At 39.1% G+C, this 16,585-nt stretch overlaps 1 protein-coding gene across 1 annotated transcript in view; it reads right to left on the bottom strand.

The window, feature by feature from the left end:
- The window catches only part of nphp4 (nephronophthisis 4), a 312,689-nt gene that overhangs the window by 59,913 nt on the left and 236,191 nt on the right, over window positions 1-16,585 (bottom strand). Inside the window, exons 16-17 of the mRNA XM_041799567.1 lie at window positions 8,734-8,894; window positions 6,975-7,158 (exon numbers count right to left, since the gene is read on the bottom strand). Of these exons, the coding sequence (XP_041655501.1) occupies window positions 6,975-7,158; window positions 8,734-8,894 (345 nt within the window). The remainder of the gene's footprint in view (window positions 1-6,974; window positions 7,159-8,733; window positions 8,895-16,585) is intronic.

The raw sequence follows: 16,585 nt of genomic DNA, 5'->3' as shown, positions 1-16,585 counted from the left end.
AGGTGCACCGAAGAACAGTACCACCTTCCAAATGTTGAACTCTGGTGTATTTTTTAGTGGGCCAAACATCTTGCTCTATTGTGCCTCTTTCCCTGCTTCATCTCCATTTACTACTCAGAGTACATGTGGATTTAGTAGATGAAATCAATAAAACATTGTAGAGTTCCTCCAGATTCGGCCTTTGAACAGTTTCATTGGATGAGCAGGCGGTCGTCATGGTTTTACATTCTCCTCATCTGCTCCTACAGGTCTCTGTGTGGGTGTGCTGTTTTCTTCCTCAGGACCTAGCACAGTAGCAAATCCAGATCCCCTCATGTTCAAGCCACACATTTACAGCTTTCAATTATTCTGATTAAGCTCCTTTCTTTGGTCCTCTATGATAAAATTAATAAATGCTGCTTTACAGATTGATTAAAAAGGCCTGACAGTGTATACACCCTGACATTTATTGAATTACTTGTCAATCCCACCTTGGGGTGATTAAAGAGGAAATAATTCTATGTTTCATTTAATTTTATCTTACCAAGACAGTGTGTCACTCACTTTTTCCAAGAAAGCATTATTCTGATGAATTCTCAATGGGGAAAAGCATGTATGGTCCAAGGTGCAAAGCATACCTGAGTGAAATGAAGAAAGAGACAGGATAGCTGTAGGTTGTCAGGGCTACACTGCTTGTGAAATGTAATGACATTGTGGGGGAGACATTTCCCAAAGATTACATAACCTATATAAACCATCATAATGCGAGTAATAACTGTTATTAAATGTCATATTGTTGTGATGGTGGCTAAGTAAAAGCATGGCTCACATGCTAAATGTTGCATAATGGCACTCATACTTATAGCACTCATAAAATCAGAAAAGAATCATGTACTACCCAGCACTTTTCTGCATCCGTATGATGGATTAATTGATACTGAAATATTTTCTAAATTCAGTCCACTGTCTTTCTGCCTGCTGATGTATTATTAATGCTGCCACTAATAATTCCTGCAAGTTTTTGCAATGAATGGAGGGGATTACAATCTTGCATCCCCGCATTGTTACACCAGCTCAGGAAGTGTTAAGTCAAGAGGTAACTGGTTCAAAGCAACATGAACTAAGATCAGTTAAAGGAATTGCAAGGGTCTTATACTGATAGAGTGCATTTTGCTGTCTTAAGCATGTAGCGCAAAGTGAAATGAGGTATGGCCCACCACATTTTGCAAGTTATGAATTGTGCAATCTGGGCACTAGGTGATGCACAAATAGGTTGGATTAAGTCCCTTGGTGCATAAGTGTGTTTTGAGGCTCATTTTCTGCTCTATGCGTGTAAGAAAATAGATGTTTGAGATCCACTATTTCAACTAGTTCCACGTCTTAAAAAAACTGACCAGCATTTTACTGTAACTTTGCAGAGCAAATGGATTGGCCAGATTCCATGTCTGCCATCAGGCAGATCCATCTTGCAAAGCTCTAGCCTCAAACGATTGCGTCAGGTCTGAGGACAGACCAGGCCAATCAGCCTCAGCTGAGGAGAACAAGGGTTTAGCCACAGGGGGGGGATTTAAATGTCCTAAAGGCTACAGCAGTGGCTGCTGCCGATGTCACTATTTGCTAGGATGTAGCAACAGTTTAGCAGTAGTTTCATCAGAACTGGACAGCATTGCTTTGCTTAGGAGAGCAAAAAACAGCACTGAAAATTTTTCTGGTATAAAAACGTTTTTTGCTTTTTCTTGACCTGCTTCAGCATGAGTTTGTGATAGTTACAGGTAGGATAAAGCTGCACTGCAATGACTGGTGAAGTGATTAGCTTATATTTAGCTTTAGTGGCAGTTTTGATCAAATCCGATAATCAGTTCTTTAATTTTTAGAGGAGCAAAGAACCAAACTGAAAGCCTCTTTTGGCAGAAGATGTTTTTGCTTTTCCACAGATTGGTCTTTGTAAGAGTTTGAGCCACCAACCCTGCTAGAAAATCATTCCAGTGAACTTACTTGAGCTGAGCATGTCTAATACATCCTGTAATTAATGTGACTGCCAGAATTTTTAACCAATCACCCCCTAATAAACTTTTAAAAAATCCTGTGTCTCTCAAATGCTTTATATTGAAGGTTGGATGGATGTAAAATATATCCCATGCAACCGATATATAACACAGTCTATCTGGCATGTCAGGTTTAAATAAAGCAAAACATTCTTGCTCATTTGTTGAGTCCATTCTTGCACAATTACATTATTGGTATGTCTTAATTCATCATGTAGTGATGCTGTACTCTCCATCTACACTCATAGACTGCTTCCTATTCAAGCAGAATAGCTGGTCAGAAGCATGTACTAACATATAGATAAGGCAGAAATTAGAAACAAGTCTGCCCCAATTAAAGCTAACAGATGAGGAACTTAAAGGCCCTGGTCATCCAAGAATTTATGGCTCTCATTAAACAGTATTTTCATATATTAATGCCTCTCTAAATTAAATCAGCACATTAATTAAATCAATAAAAACCTCTCAACAAAAAAGTCATATTAGACTCAGAGACACTAGTTAGCTTCTTACCTAATCTTGTCTCACTGCCAAAGTATTTCTTCTCCCACACTGTCTATGTCATTTTTTAGCAGCCCACAGTCACCTCTGGAGCTGAAATCCAAGAGCTGTGTCTGCGCAGTGTCAATGCAGAAATATAGCCTGCCTTTCACCTTGTATAGTGTGTGTTTTCGCGTCCATGCAGAGAGGATTTAGAAGAGCTAGAATTTTTCCAATCCATAGAAAATCCATGTAATCCTCCTATTGAACTTGAAAATCACAAAGATGTGAGTTGCAGGATTGTGGCATGATGATGCTGATACAATCTACCTGCCCATCTCTCAAGTCTGCCAGGCTGCCTCATCATACTACCTGTCCATGCTCTGCTACACATATCCGTCCATGTGTCTCAGTGAGCACATGCCTTTTTGGCATGTGTGACAATTTGACATGCTCACGTGAATGCATGAGCATGTGTGTATATGCCTGGTTGCTTAAAATTTCTGTCGTTCTTTATGCAGGAAATCCATCCGTCGTGCTGTGGGTGTATTCCCCTGAGGCATTAATGACCCAGCTTCACATCCTCTACCACCCACCAAATTAAAGCGCTGATTTATTACAGCTTAATGAAAGATGCAGAGAAAGAAGGAGAAACATTGAGGATATGGGAAGAAAACAAACAGCCAGATAGATGGTGAAAGAGAGAATGAGATAGAAGGGTAAGAGGTAAATAGATGAAAAGGAGAGAACAGGAAGACAGTGATAAACAGCGAAGCGAGAAGTGCGAATGAGAGAAAGGCAGCGACAGATGGAAACAGAAACAAAGAAAAGTGCTTGCGAGTCCTCCCTCCACAAATTGATTCTGACTGTCTGCCAGGGTGCCTGATGGATATCTGAGCCTTGATTGGAATTTACATGCCAGACACAACCCTCCCCCTTTCCATCCTTAGCACACCCAATAACCCAGTGTGCTCTCAACCTGCTTTGAGTGATAAGTGCTGGCATATTTAGCCTCAACAATGGCAACTGAGTTCCCGAGGCCTGCCGAATGATGTATCATCTATGAGGGGAAGTATCATTTCAACAGTTGATAAATGGCAAGGAAGCTATCGTCAGCTGCCATCGCGCTGCGGGGGCCTGCCAGGCCCAAATTGGATGAGTGCAGTAGAAGAGGAAAGGTGCTCAGTTGCTAGACGAAGTGGAACTATCACATCAAGATATTTCATTTTGGCACAGTGTTTGCTTTGCATGCCTGCACACCTCAAGAAAAAGGGAACTTTCAACAGCAGGAGCAGCCCATGGGATTCACTGTCGTTTCCCAATTCTGCACATCAATAAAGGCAAACAGACAACATCACTTTGTAATGTGAGGCACCAAATGGAATATGACTTGAATGTATAAAAAAAAATCTTGTCAATTTTTCAGGAGTCGATGAGATTCAGGCGATATTGAAAACTAGATTTTCTACTGACAGCTAAACAAATACAAGTTCTTCTTTTCCTGCTTTGCCTTAACATTTATCCCCAAGCTTTAGTGATGCACTAACTTGGACATTCTCCACAGCCAGTAGGTGATTTGAGGGGGGATGAGGGGGGGGTGGTGTCCCTCTTGTTAGCAAAATGACCAAAATGCGTCCCCTTAGTTAACCTGCCATCCCCTCTCTGTCAGGGTAGAGCAGGGATGCTTAGTTGAGTATGTTTTGCCAGACTCATTGATCCTTTACAGGGTTTTCCATTTATGTATTAAGCTGCAGCGGATCGCCACTGTTTAATTAGCCTCCCTGTTTTCACGTCGGCATTCCCATCCAGCATAACTTGTACTGTCCCACGCAGGGCCGGTTCTGGGCATAGGCGATAGGCTATAGGTGGTTGCCTGGGTCGCCACGGTGAGGGGGGCGCCGTCATGACCCCTGAACATTTTTAATAAGTCTACCAGTGTGACAGATCATCAGCTCCTGCACTTCTCTAACCTCTGAGCCCCTCGTTTGTAAAACGGTCCAGCCTCACCTTGCGGCTCGCTGTCTCTCTCTCCATGCGCGCCCCCGGCACACGCACACTGAGAGCCCAGCAAGACTTTTAGAAAAAAAAAGTTTTCTTTTTTCTAGTTCACACAGTGCTGAACGGACAGGATGTAAAGATAGAGTCCTGCGTTGGACAGCTAACACCCTACCTGACCATTCCTCTTGATTTCCTGACCATTAACACCTGCTTGTACAGTGTGTGTCATCTCTCCCTTCCACCTGTACCCGCAACACGCGCGTTCAATTCCTCCTAAAGTCTGACCCAACACGTAAAACACTGAATGACAGAGGCTGCGTTCAGTTTAAGAAATTATAATATTGTGTTCACTTAAGCACTGCCCTCGACAAATAAGATTTTCACTGTTCTAATTAAAGTTTTCTCACTGAATAAAGCGTGAAAGAAAATTCACATCCTCGTCAGCCATAACGCTCCAAAAACATCAGCTATGGCAGCCGACAGCCTGGACTAATTTAACTCCAGATTATATTAATAAGAGTAACATCAGGGTCATATTAACAGACTTTATATACACATCTTTTGTTTTTTAAGCCATAGGTGGAATTATTGTCCTGATCATTGTTCACCAGTGCAAACAGCGCAGCGCACTCCAGCTCCTACTCTCCCCCTTCTTGTCCCTATCCTTGTCCGAAAATTAAACGCTTTATGAAAAGAGGCCAATTTTTATGGATAGAAGGGATTTCCTCTCAAATAACAGAATGATGACTCTGTATCTCTGTGCCAGTGTCCCTTCCTGGGCATCATGAGGCACATCAGAGCAGTGGAGACGCTCACAGGTCTGCAGCACTATGAGGCGCGTTAAAGCTTCTGTGTGCATTTAATGAATTAAACTGTGCCCTGTTTACCAACTTAAACAGTTTTAGTGCAAGCAAAAATTAAATTCCCAACTCAGCCCTCTAACTTGGTTCTTTTAGTAGAGATAACAGGAAAATTCTCCTTAAAAACTGCTGCAGGTGCCCTTGAAATATGTCTTTAAGTAATTATTTCCTAATGTGTTTATAACCCTGCATTTCTGACACTGTGCTGATATGATATGAAAATCTTGTGTGGTGGTTAAGTTTATCAGTCAGAAGTGGAGCCATGGGGTGGCCTCTGGGGTCTATGCCCCTAATGTTTACTCAAAAGCCCTAAATCTTTAAATTTGGTAAAAGTATGTTATCTCTGATTACTGATGAATGTAAAAAGAACTATATTGGAATTTGATAAACAGATTGACCCTGCTGATCACAACATGGAAATTTCATTCTTGTTGCCAAACTGAAAAAAAACAAACAGTTTTTTTCTTTTTTTACTTTGAAAAGCTTAAAAGCACATGCTACAGAATAAATAAAAACCTTAATATTCATATTTCTGCATTTTTTAAGAAATATGCATCTTTAACCACACATTTGGCAAATTTGGTAAAAGTATGTTATCTCTGATTACTGATGAATGTAAAAAGAACTATATTGGAATTTGATAAACAGATTGACCCTGCTGATCACAACATGGAAATTTCATTCTTGTTGCCAAACTGAAAAAAAAAAAACAGTTTTTTTCTTTTTTTACTTTGAAAAGCTTAAAAGCACATGCTACAGAATAAATAAAAACCTTAATATTCATATTTCTGCATTTTTTAAGAAATATGCATCTTTAACCACACATTTGGCATGGGCACCAAATTGTAAGTTCACCTAGGGCACCATAATGGCTAGAACTGGCCCTGGGTATGGCAAATGTCTGCATTTCTACCTAGAAAAATAACAAAAAATATTTACTGTCCTGTTTTAAACAACCTGTCTATCAAGTATAAGTTAGATAGCGTGACTGAACGCGATTGTTGGTGTTGTTGTTTTTTTTTTTGTTGTTGTTGGGGATGGGGGGTGGGGTCTTAACAAGGTGCATCCCCCTTGTTAAAAAAATAAATAAAAAATTAAAAATCACCTACTGCCCACAGCCCCTATCCCATGCTTTAACATCCCACTCTGTTCAATCCTGAAAAGCACAGAACTTGTCTATTATGTTTGACTGTGAGGTTTCACCACAGGAATGTGTGCTTACCATAATAAAAAACGATGTATACTTTCAATAAGGGATGTCATGCTTATTCATAGCCGGAACAATATCAGGGTAAATATTGTTAAAAAGCTTTTTAATACAATAAATCCTTAACAAGATATGAGTCATTGTTGTACTCATGAAATACTGGTAACTAATTGTGTATGCAGAAGAGCTTGAAGAAGTTGCACACAGCATCTTTTAATGTCCTTGGGATCAATATGACAAGTGAATATCAATTCTATAATCTCAGTGAAGCTGTTCCATTAATTGGTGAAGGCCATGAGATGCAATCTAAGCTCTAAGAGAGGCTGATTTTCTGTAATGACAAAAGGAATGGTCTTGTCTGTATGAAATGACAAATACAAACAGAAAGTGTCTTGCAGTACTTGCCTATGTTTCCTGTGCGTATGTGCAGCCGGCCTCTGGTGATAGTGTGGACCGTCACTGGGCTGATAGCTGACTGTCCACCCAAATTGGCACTCATCAGCAGAGGGTCCTCTCCCACATAATCAGTTGTCAGCACCTCAACCTCATGAAGGGCCTGCACTGCAGGTTTTCCCTGCCGCAATAAGTACTACAGGTGCACAAAAAGGGGGGACGAAAAAAGAGAATGAGATGTTTTTACATACAAAAATAAAATTGTGCAAAATAGGAAAAAAAACCATCAGATTAGTAGAGAAATTAAAGCTGGTACAGCCTTTGTTTGATCAAATCAAATTTAGATAAAAATTTTCACATTTTCAGTTACATTTTGAACTCATTTGTTAATTCTAAGATAAAACAGTACTGTTTGCATGCATCATGAAAAATAAAAAAAGAAAGAGTTGTGCTTGTTGTTGTCCAAGTCTATACATAATAATTTTTAACTACAAAAGCAGAACTGTTATTCCTCTAAAGAAATCTTGCATTTCAAGCCTGTAGTCTGGTTGATCTGGCCTAAATCATGGACCAGTTTGTTTCATTGTTGCATGATTAAGTGAAGTTTGGCCTGTGCTCAAATGGAGACATGGCTGGGACTTCTAGAGTTCTATGAGTATATAAAGCAATATGGGTATGAAGCATGGATTATGACACCTGGGATAAATACATATAAAACTAATAATTATGGGACAAGAATAAATCTTCAATAAATAAATACATTCCTTTTTTTTAAAGAATTTAGTAAGAAGCAAACTTTTTTCTAACTACACATTTCAAAATGATCAAAATCAGCATGATAACATTACCACATTACATTGATTACAACCAGCTTTAGCTTCTAAACAACAGCAGGAGATGACATTTAACAGCTGGATTGCTCATACAGGAGTAAGGTAATAGCGTGCTCCACAGGGGGTTGTGTGTGTGTGTGTGTGGGTGTGTGTGTGTGTGTGCATGTGTGGGTGTGTCACAGTAAGGGGGCACAGTAAATAGAGAGTGTTTGTTTATCAATCAATTTGGGATTGCGTCCAGAAATAAAATTAATAAATTGACCATTCAAAGCCTGCCAGGGCGTCATACCCAAGTAAGGTCTGTGCGTGGGAAAACACTGGATATTCATTACCTTTGTTATATTTCTCATACAGACAGCAGTCTGATGAGAGGAAGAAAAATCACTTTGCCTAATTGTTTCAGAAGCTCTTTCAGGTCTGCCTGTGGTTTTTGACACATATTCCTTGGCTACGGTAGCTGGTTTAATCCAAAAATACAGTGCTTCCTGCAGTTAGGATCTGATCAAGGTTGGTTTGTGTTCTCACTACAAACAACCAGCATCAGAGTCAACATAAAAGGAGACTGAGAACCACCTTTCAAGCGGTTTGGGTCTGGTTGTTTGGTCCATGCTAGAGTTCAGTGGACAGCTTTCACACCAAATTCAAAAACCAAATAAACTTGGCAAACGAATTTGAGTTTGTTTCAATCGAACAAAACAGCAGAGGTAGCAAGGCACTGTCAGTTTGTATTCAACATCCTATTACAAGGACCAGTTTTCTCTGAAATGCCTGGTTTACTCCATCATATGTGTGAAAATGAATTTGCAAATACCAACGGATGCACGGCTTTGTAAGGAAGGTATGTAAAGATTTGATGATGCATGTTGAAACCATGCGTGTGTTTCTTTTGAACTTAAACAAGGGATGGTCTTATGATGAAGTCAATCTCAGTCCTTTACCTTGAGTTCGATGGCAGTAGAGCCTATGAGAAGCAGGGAGTTGCTGTCCCAGATGTCAATGTGCAGGCTGTGGAGGGCCAGGTAGCGCAGAAACCAACGCTTCTCTCCTGGTTTCAGGAAGCCTTCGTCAACTCTGAACTGCAGCTGTAGGCCCGGAGAGGCTGAAAGAGGAGTAGGAGGCTTCAGCATTGAGGTACTGCAATATACACTTTTAAAAATTCTGCAGTAAAGTAATAAACTTTTATTTTTTTTAGATATGAACACATTATGTACAACAGGACAGAAAAATCAAAGACGTGCGTCATTTCCTGGATAAAACAAATGGAGTGTACAAATGTGTCACCTTAAGAAGTCTCAGAAGGGACAACATAAGCTAAATAGTACCTGTTAGACTTTTGTATGACTAAAAATTTTTTACACATCGTGCTTTCTGCAGAAGCCCTAAAAAGACATTAAATTATATATTTTATCGCACTCCTTTACATCGACAAGTAACCTCCGGTTATTTTCTGAACGTCTTGAGACTACAATGCTGGTTTTTCAGTGATAACAGGTCAATTTCTCAAGATCTTTTGAAAAAAATGAAGTCATCATCACATCAACACCAGCAATGTTATCCAAATTCATGGGATACATAATCGAGATGACGAGGGGGGAAAAGTACACACTGTCAAAGAAAACAAAATGAAAATGAAATGTATGGGTGAATCTCCTTTATTCATCTCTAAAGAATATCTAATATCCTTGAAACCTTCAGAACCCTTTGGATGTTCTTCCTATTTTTTTTTTATATTTCTCTAAAGAAAATGAAATTAATCAAGCAACAACTCAGTTTTTAGTTTAAGGTGCACTGTGACATTATAACACTAAACAACCACAGACACTATGGGCTCAACTTTGACACATTTCTCTCATTTATACTTTATAGATGGTTGGATTTTGCTGACACATTCCCACCAAAGATACACTAGTTTGGGGTTTTTTTCATTAGTTTTTATTCTTTTTTTGTTTTACTTGTGTTTTAAATATAAATTTAAATATGTTTTTACTACTGGTTTGTAAGTTTAGTTTGGTTTTAATTTTGCAGAAATGTTTTGTTTTAGTTTAGTTTCTGTTAGTTAAAGTGTAGGTTTTTGTTTTTTTCTGCAACATTGGACACCTGTCAGGGGCAATACCCTTAAGGACTCTTGGCTTTTCATATTATTTGATGTTTGTACACAACTCAGGACCTTAAATGACCATTGTGGGAAGCCTTTGGCAATCAAACCAGGCTATTTTACTCTTACCAGACTTTGGTCGGCATGTCAGTCAGAATGTAGCTGCCAAGGGCTAAAACTAAGGGATTTTGTTCCTTTTATTTTGTTTAAGTTTTCTAAGCACATACTTATTTTTTGTTAGTTTTCCACCTTTTTGCAAAGCTTAGTTTCACAGTGGGTTGTAGTTAACTAAAATCACCCCAATTCCCAGAGTATAACAGTTAAAAGATGCAGTGAACACAAAAGTGTAACTTCATTAATGATTAAGGTCTCCAGAAATGTCAACAGTATCTTTAACTGTGTTTTGTAATGCATGTGTAATGAACACTGGATAGTCCATTATGGTATCTATCAGTCAGACAGTAGGTTGATATCTGTCAGTACTGTTAAAGGGATACTTCAACATTTTGTCAAATTCACCCATTGCCATAATTCCTGTAGTCTTAGTAATAGGTCCGTTTCCTTTAGTTGTCGGTGCAAGCTGTTTCTAGATCTGGGCGTTAAACCAGCTGCACCGCTAACTCTATGTTAGCAGACAGAATTTTTGCTTTTCCTCATCAAACTCATCAAATACACAATCCAACAACTCCAAAACGCTCTTGTGGACAAGTTGTGACCTGCACATTCACCACGCTATGAAATAATCATGGAACATTACAAGACAGAGATGTTTTAAAGGTAAATGCAAAGCCAGAACTACACTCCAGACGTGGCTGCTGCACTGTGTCACTCCGCCCAGTGGTTCACTGAAGACATAGTTCCATGTATTTGCTTCATGTGTCGTAATGTTACATATATATATATACGTTATTATTTCATAGCGTGGTGAATGTGCAGGTCACAACTTGTCCACGAGAGCGTTTTGGAGTTGTTGGATTGTGTATTTGATGAGTTTGATCAGGGAAAGCAAATATTCCATCTGCTAACATAGCATTAGCGGTGCAGCTGGTTTAACGCCCCCCCCCCCCACCAGATCTAGAAACAGCTTGCACCGACAACTAAAGGAAACAAACCTACTACTAAGACTACAGGAATTATGGCAATGGGTGAATTTGAAAAAATGTTATAGTATCCCTTTAACTATCAGTTGGGGCCATAGTGTAACTACTCATAGTTACAGTAGTTATTATTTAAAGCAGTGGTTCTAAAACAGGGGTCCGGAGACCCCTGCGGGTCTGCGGGCCACAGCTTGGGGTCCATGAAATGATTTAAAACAAATTATTTAAGTAATGGCATGTCATCAGAAAGCAAATAAATACATATGAGGACCACATCGCCATAAAACAACCATATTAAACCAATTACTCCCACATAAATCAGCTCTGGGCCAATAAAAACTCAGATATGATGGTGAGATATTGCATAAATCTATCACTCGTCACGCCTCAGTGACTTTGCTCAGGATGCGTTTGGTGTGCAGGTCCAGCTAGCAACAATGGGTAAATATTTAAGCAAGTTCACTTCATCAAGTAATGCTATGCCCAAACCAGCTAAACTGAGAAAATATGATGACCAGTATCTGGAGTTTGGTTTTACTGAGAACAGCGATAGAAGACCAAAGTGTTATGTGTCTTCATGTGTTCGCAAAAAGCCATGAAGCCCACCAAGCTAAAGAGTCATCTGAAAACAAAGCATACAGAGTTTAGGGACAAAACAAAAGATTTTTTCTGATGAAAGGGTGAGGAATACATCCGTCAGAAAACACGAATGGTGAACCTGAACAGGACCTCAGAAAAAGCACGGAGGGCTTCTTAAAGGATCGCCAAAAGTAAGAAGCCACACTCAACTGGACAAGAACTTGTATTTAGGTTGAAGAGTTCAAAATACAGCATCTAGGAGAACAAATGGCAGTCAGCTTAATCAGCGTCAGGGTTATGTGGGGGTCCTTGGAACATGTTCTGCCTTCTAAGGGGTCCCTAGCCCCGAAAAGTTTGAGAACCCCTGACTTAAAGTAGTTGACTACATAGTCATAACCTGTTAATCTATTGAGCAGCTTCTTCAGCTAGCACTCCCTGTTGACTTGCCTCAGTAACCATACATACAGTTCCCTCCAAAAGAATTGGAACGGTGGGCCCAATTCCATTATTTTTGCTGTAGACTGAAAATATTTGGGTTTGACATCAAAAGCTGAATATGAGACAAGAGATCAAGATTTCAGCATTCACTTCCAGGTATTTACATCTGGATCTGATGTACAACGTAGGAGATAGCATTATTTGTATCAGAACACCAAATTTTTAGGTGAGCAGAAGTATTGGAACAGATAGACTTAAAACAGATTAAAGTGAACAAGACTAAATATTTTGTCAGAAATCCTTTTCTTGCACCTTTTCCTTTACTTTTGCATTCTTCTTCTGTGATGCTTTACCTGGCTTTCAACGCAGCCTCTTTCAGTTGTTGATGGAGAGTTTCTCCCTTCAATCTCCTCATAAAATGCATACTCTATAATGTTTAAGTCTGGAGACTGACTTGGCCAGTCTAAAACCTTCCACTTCTCGCCCCTGATGAACTCCTCTGTGTTGTTTTGGTAGTGTGTTTGGGTCATTATCTTGCTGCATGATGATCAGTTTGGTTTTATCTTTCTGTAAATCGGTAGACAAAATGTTTCTGTAGACTTCTTCTGCTATTGAGTGCTTTGCATCTTCTGGTGTAGCCTCTGTACTTTTGTTCATGAAGTCTCCTGTGAACAGTAGATTGTGAGTCCTTCACTCCTGCCCTCTGGAGGTTGTTGCTGATGTCACTAACAGTTGTTTGAGGGTCTTTCTTTACAGCTCTCAGAATGTTTCTGTCATCAATTGCTGATGTTTTCCTTGGTCTACCCGTTCAATGCCTGTTACTGAGTACACCAGTGGTTTCTTTATTCTTCAGGACATTCCTAATGGTTGTATGGGCTATGGCCAATGTTTGTGAGATGGCTCTGATTGATTTTCAATCTTCTCTCAGGTTCACAGTTACTTTTTCACTCATAGACAGCTCTCTGGTTTTCATGTTGGTTACACCTCTCAACTACAAATGCAGTCTCCAAAGGCAAAACCCAAATATGAAACTGGGCGTGGACATTCAGCGCTATTTATTGTTTGGATAATCAACGCAATTGGACACACCTGGGCAACAAAACACACCTGTCAGTCTCATGTTCCAATACTTTTGCTCACATGAAAAATGGGTGAGTTCAAACAAAGAGTAATATCTTCAAAGTGGTTCATTGGATCCAGTTGTAAATACCTGGAAATAAAAGCAGAAATTTTTATCTATTGTCTCACATTCATCTTTTTGTGTCAAACCCAAATGTTTTAAGTCTACAGCAAAAATAAAGGAATTGGGCCCACCATTCCAATACTTTTGGAAGGGACTGTATGTGGCCCATAAAAAAGCAGGAAAATAACACACCACTGACTTTAGACCAGGTTTCACAGAATCTAAGTACAGCTGAATTTCTGTATGCAAGTTCATTTGCTATTCAAACAACATGACAACCGTGTAAGTTGGAAAATAGGAAAGACACCTGTGTTGCGCACCAAGACACTTTGCAGTGGTTGGAAGATAGGGCCATGCAATTTTCCAGATTCTAAGCAGAAAATTACCGAATAAGATAAAAAATAAAATGAAAGAAAACATCAGTATCACTAAATCAGTCTACAAGGAGTGTATAAGAAACAGTTATAGCTAATATTCAGTTTGACTGAAAAGATATCATGTTTTTTCCTGTGATATGTGTGTGTAGGACCAGGTGAAGAGGACAGACCGAGCTGCTGCTGGCCATCTGACTTCTGCTTAGTGCAGAGGAGCTTTGGAGATAGTGGAGGGCAGAGTTTCTGGAGGAATACATACCCAGAGCCACAAGAGATTCTGCTCTGACCTGGAGCCATTTACCGGCTAGAGGAGAGTTAATTTTTCAAACTTTTGGGATTAAAAAGTGAATGTATGTTCAATCTCACTCCCAACCCATCTGCAGAAGTGAGTCGCAGAGGTGCCAACCTCCACTGTTGGTTGTTATAATGTAATTAGTCTCTCTTCGTCCGTGTTGACTGCCAACTGGAGTGGAAATTTTGGCCTACCCTACTTCATGAACATACAGAGAGGAGAGGAGGAAATGAAGAGAGACTGCAGGGAAATAACAGAATGAACCATAGTCTCTAGTGAGTGATGAGTTCACTCAGAGGCTGAACTGAACACAAACTCAGACACACACCCCGTCTGACACAGTCAGCGCCTGCCGCTGGCGGCTAGGAGTTATTTCTTCAATCTGCTGAGTGACCTTAATCCATGTTACGTAATTATTAGCTTGATAGCTCTCCTGTCAATGCTAGCTTCCTAAAACACAAAGTAAATATGCTCGGGGTAGCTAAAGTTTGATCTGTTGGATTGAATTTGACTTGGTATTGCTGAACACTCACACTGCATGCAGCCATTTTGCATTTCAGTGCAGTGTGGGAGGATTTATCTATGTATAAAACAGATTTCTAAAGAAAATATCCTCTAAACCTAAGCATGGCTATGTTGCTTAAAAGTGTGGTTGCTTTATGGATCTCTTCCTCAAAGAAAAACTAACTTTCGCCAACAGGAGTGACAATCAGACATCTTTTTTTTTTTTTTCATTTTAACATTTTTATCATGGCCTTTTTTGGATGTCACTGAGGCTTTACCACAAATGTTTATAAAAAGAAAATGAAATAAAAACACTGGTTGATAATAATAATAATAATAATAATAATAATAATAATAATAATAATAATAATAGCCATGAACTTGTGTAGTATCTGTAATTCTTCAGCAAACACATACAATAAACTACCTGATCTAATCACTATTCTACCCTGTCCTCCCATCCAGATGGGTATATATTTGCTGGAAGAGTCATAATCTGCAACCAGCTGTCAACTTCATGGACAAATCTGAGCTGGTGCAGCAGCAGTCTACCAGGAGTCATTAGGTCTGATGATTGCACTACAGGGGAGTACAATAACAATGAATGTAATAAGGGAGTATGAGGCCATTCTAGGAAATCAGAAGCACCCTAGGGTTTCCATAACTCAAGATAATAATGTCTAATATGCCACCAAAAAAAAAAAAAAAAAAAAAAAACTCAGGAATGATTTTGTGAACAACAGGATAAAGTAGAGGCTTTAATCAGTTAATCCACAATTTTAAACCTTTGGATTTGATTCCCCTATTTATTTCAAAGAATCATCCCCTCTGCACACAAAGGGGAGGTTAGAGTGACAAGACTCAAGAGAGAGTGAGAAATGGTGTAGGGAACATTATCCTCTATGACCTGCTAAATACTGTGGAATTGACACCTGCTGCAGGTAAAAACAAACATGCAAATATGCAAAATTTCAAACAGATGCATTTAAATAAAAAAGTTATATCATAAATAAATTGAGTGTTTCAGGACCCTCAGTGTTTACTGTAGGGAAAACTCTACTCACATGCACAAATGGAAGAGTTTTTCAGATGCAAATATAGAGGGCACAGTTTAAAAAAGGCCTAAGGAATCCTGCTTTGTATTTATGCTTAACCCGTCTGATGTGATGCTCACATCAGTCCAACAGGAAACAGCCTGGAAGACACCATAGAAGAGGAAGTACCGAGCGCATTCTGGGTGTTAGAATTTGGCAAACCCTTTAGTAGAAGCCCTTTTCCTGGAGATTTTCAGGCTATGCAGCACCATTTTCAAGAATTCAACAGTCAAATACATTAAAAAAAGAGGGATTAGTTTGGATTTTTGGCTGTATGGTATGTTTAACCCCCGTAAATTTCTGTCACACCTGTTAACTCAAGTGATTAGTACAAAAGCAATGTTCTGTGTTGAAAAATTAAGACAACGTGGAAGTGAAAAAAATGACAGTTCCTCATGTGTTCACTTAAGCTGGCTGCAGAAGCACTGGATTTCACACACATGCTCAAAGGCCGTTTCGTGGTTCATATCTTCATGAGCATCACTGCACAGTGGCTTTTTTTTAATTACTTGTCCATTTTGGTTTTAAGAAGGATAGTGGGCATGGATAACATATTTGATATAACAGCAAGCCAGCAAGTTGTTTGTCAGGGAGCTTAAGACTCACCTCAACTCCTGCTCTTTGTCTGTTGTATAAGTTGACCAAAACTTTTTGATTTTTTGGTTTTGAAGATTAGCTTTGAGGCTTTTGACCTTTAAAGTAAAGAAAGTTTAGGAAACAGGTTTACTTTAAACCATTTAACTTTAATGTTACTTTATTATTAAATCACTATCACTCTGTGTTTGAGAGAACAGAAGGATTTTTTTATTTACATTTTAAACACCAGTTTGGAGCCAGTGTGATTACATATGTGGATGTGTCTTAAAATGTTGGAAATATCTGACTGTTTCACTGGGTTTCAGGGTAATCCAAACTGGGGGTCATAGGCAAGGTTCTCAATAAATCTAAGGTTATTTCTGTTTAATTAGTGAACATTTTATTCACTTACATAAACAGGACACTCTTTGTTATGATAAAATTAGTCTACAGGTAAAAAAATGAAATTCCAAAAAATTCAAACCAATGAACAGATTTTGAAAAAATAAAACAAGGTTTGGCAAGAAACAAAATGGATTTCATAGGGCCATACAAATG

Source organism: Cheilinus undulatus, linkage group 11, assembly GCF_018320785.1.
Source record: "Cheilinus undulatus linkage group 11, ASM1832078v1, whole genome shotgun sequence".
Taxonomy (NCBI): Eukaryota; Metazoa; Chordata; class Actinopteri; order Labriformes; family Labridae; genus Cheilinus; species Cheilinus undulatus.
This window is presented reverse-complemented; position numbering and strand designations above follow the sequence as displayed.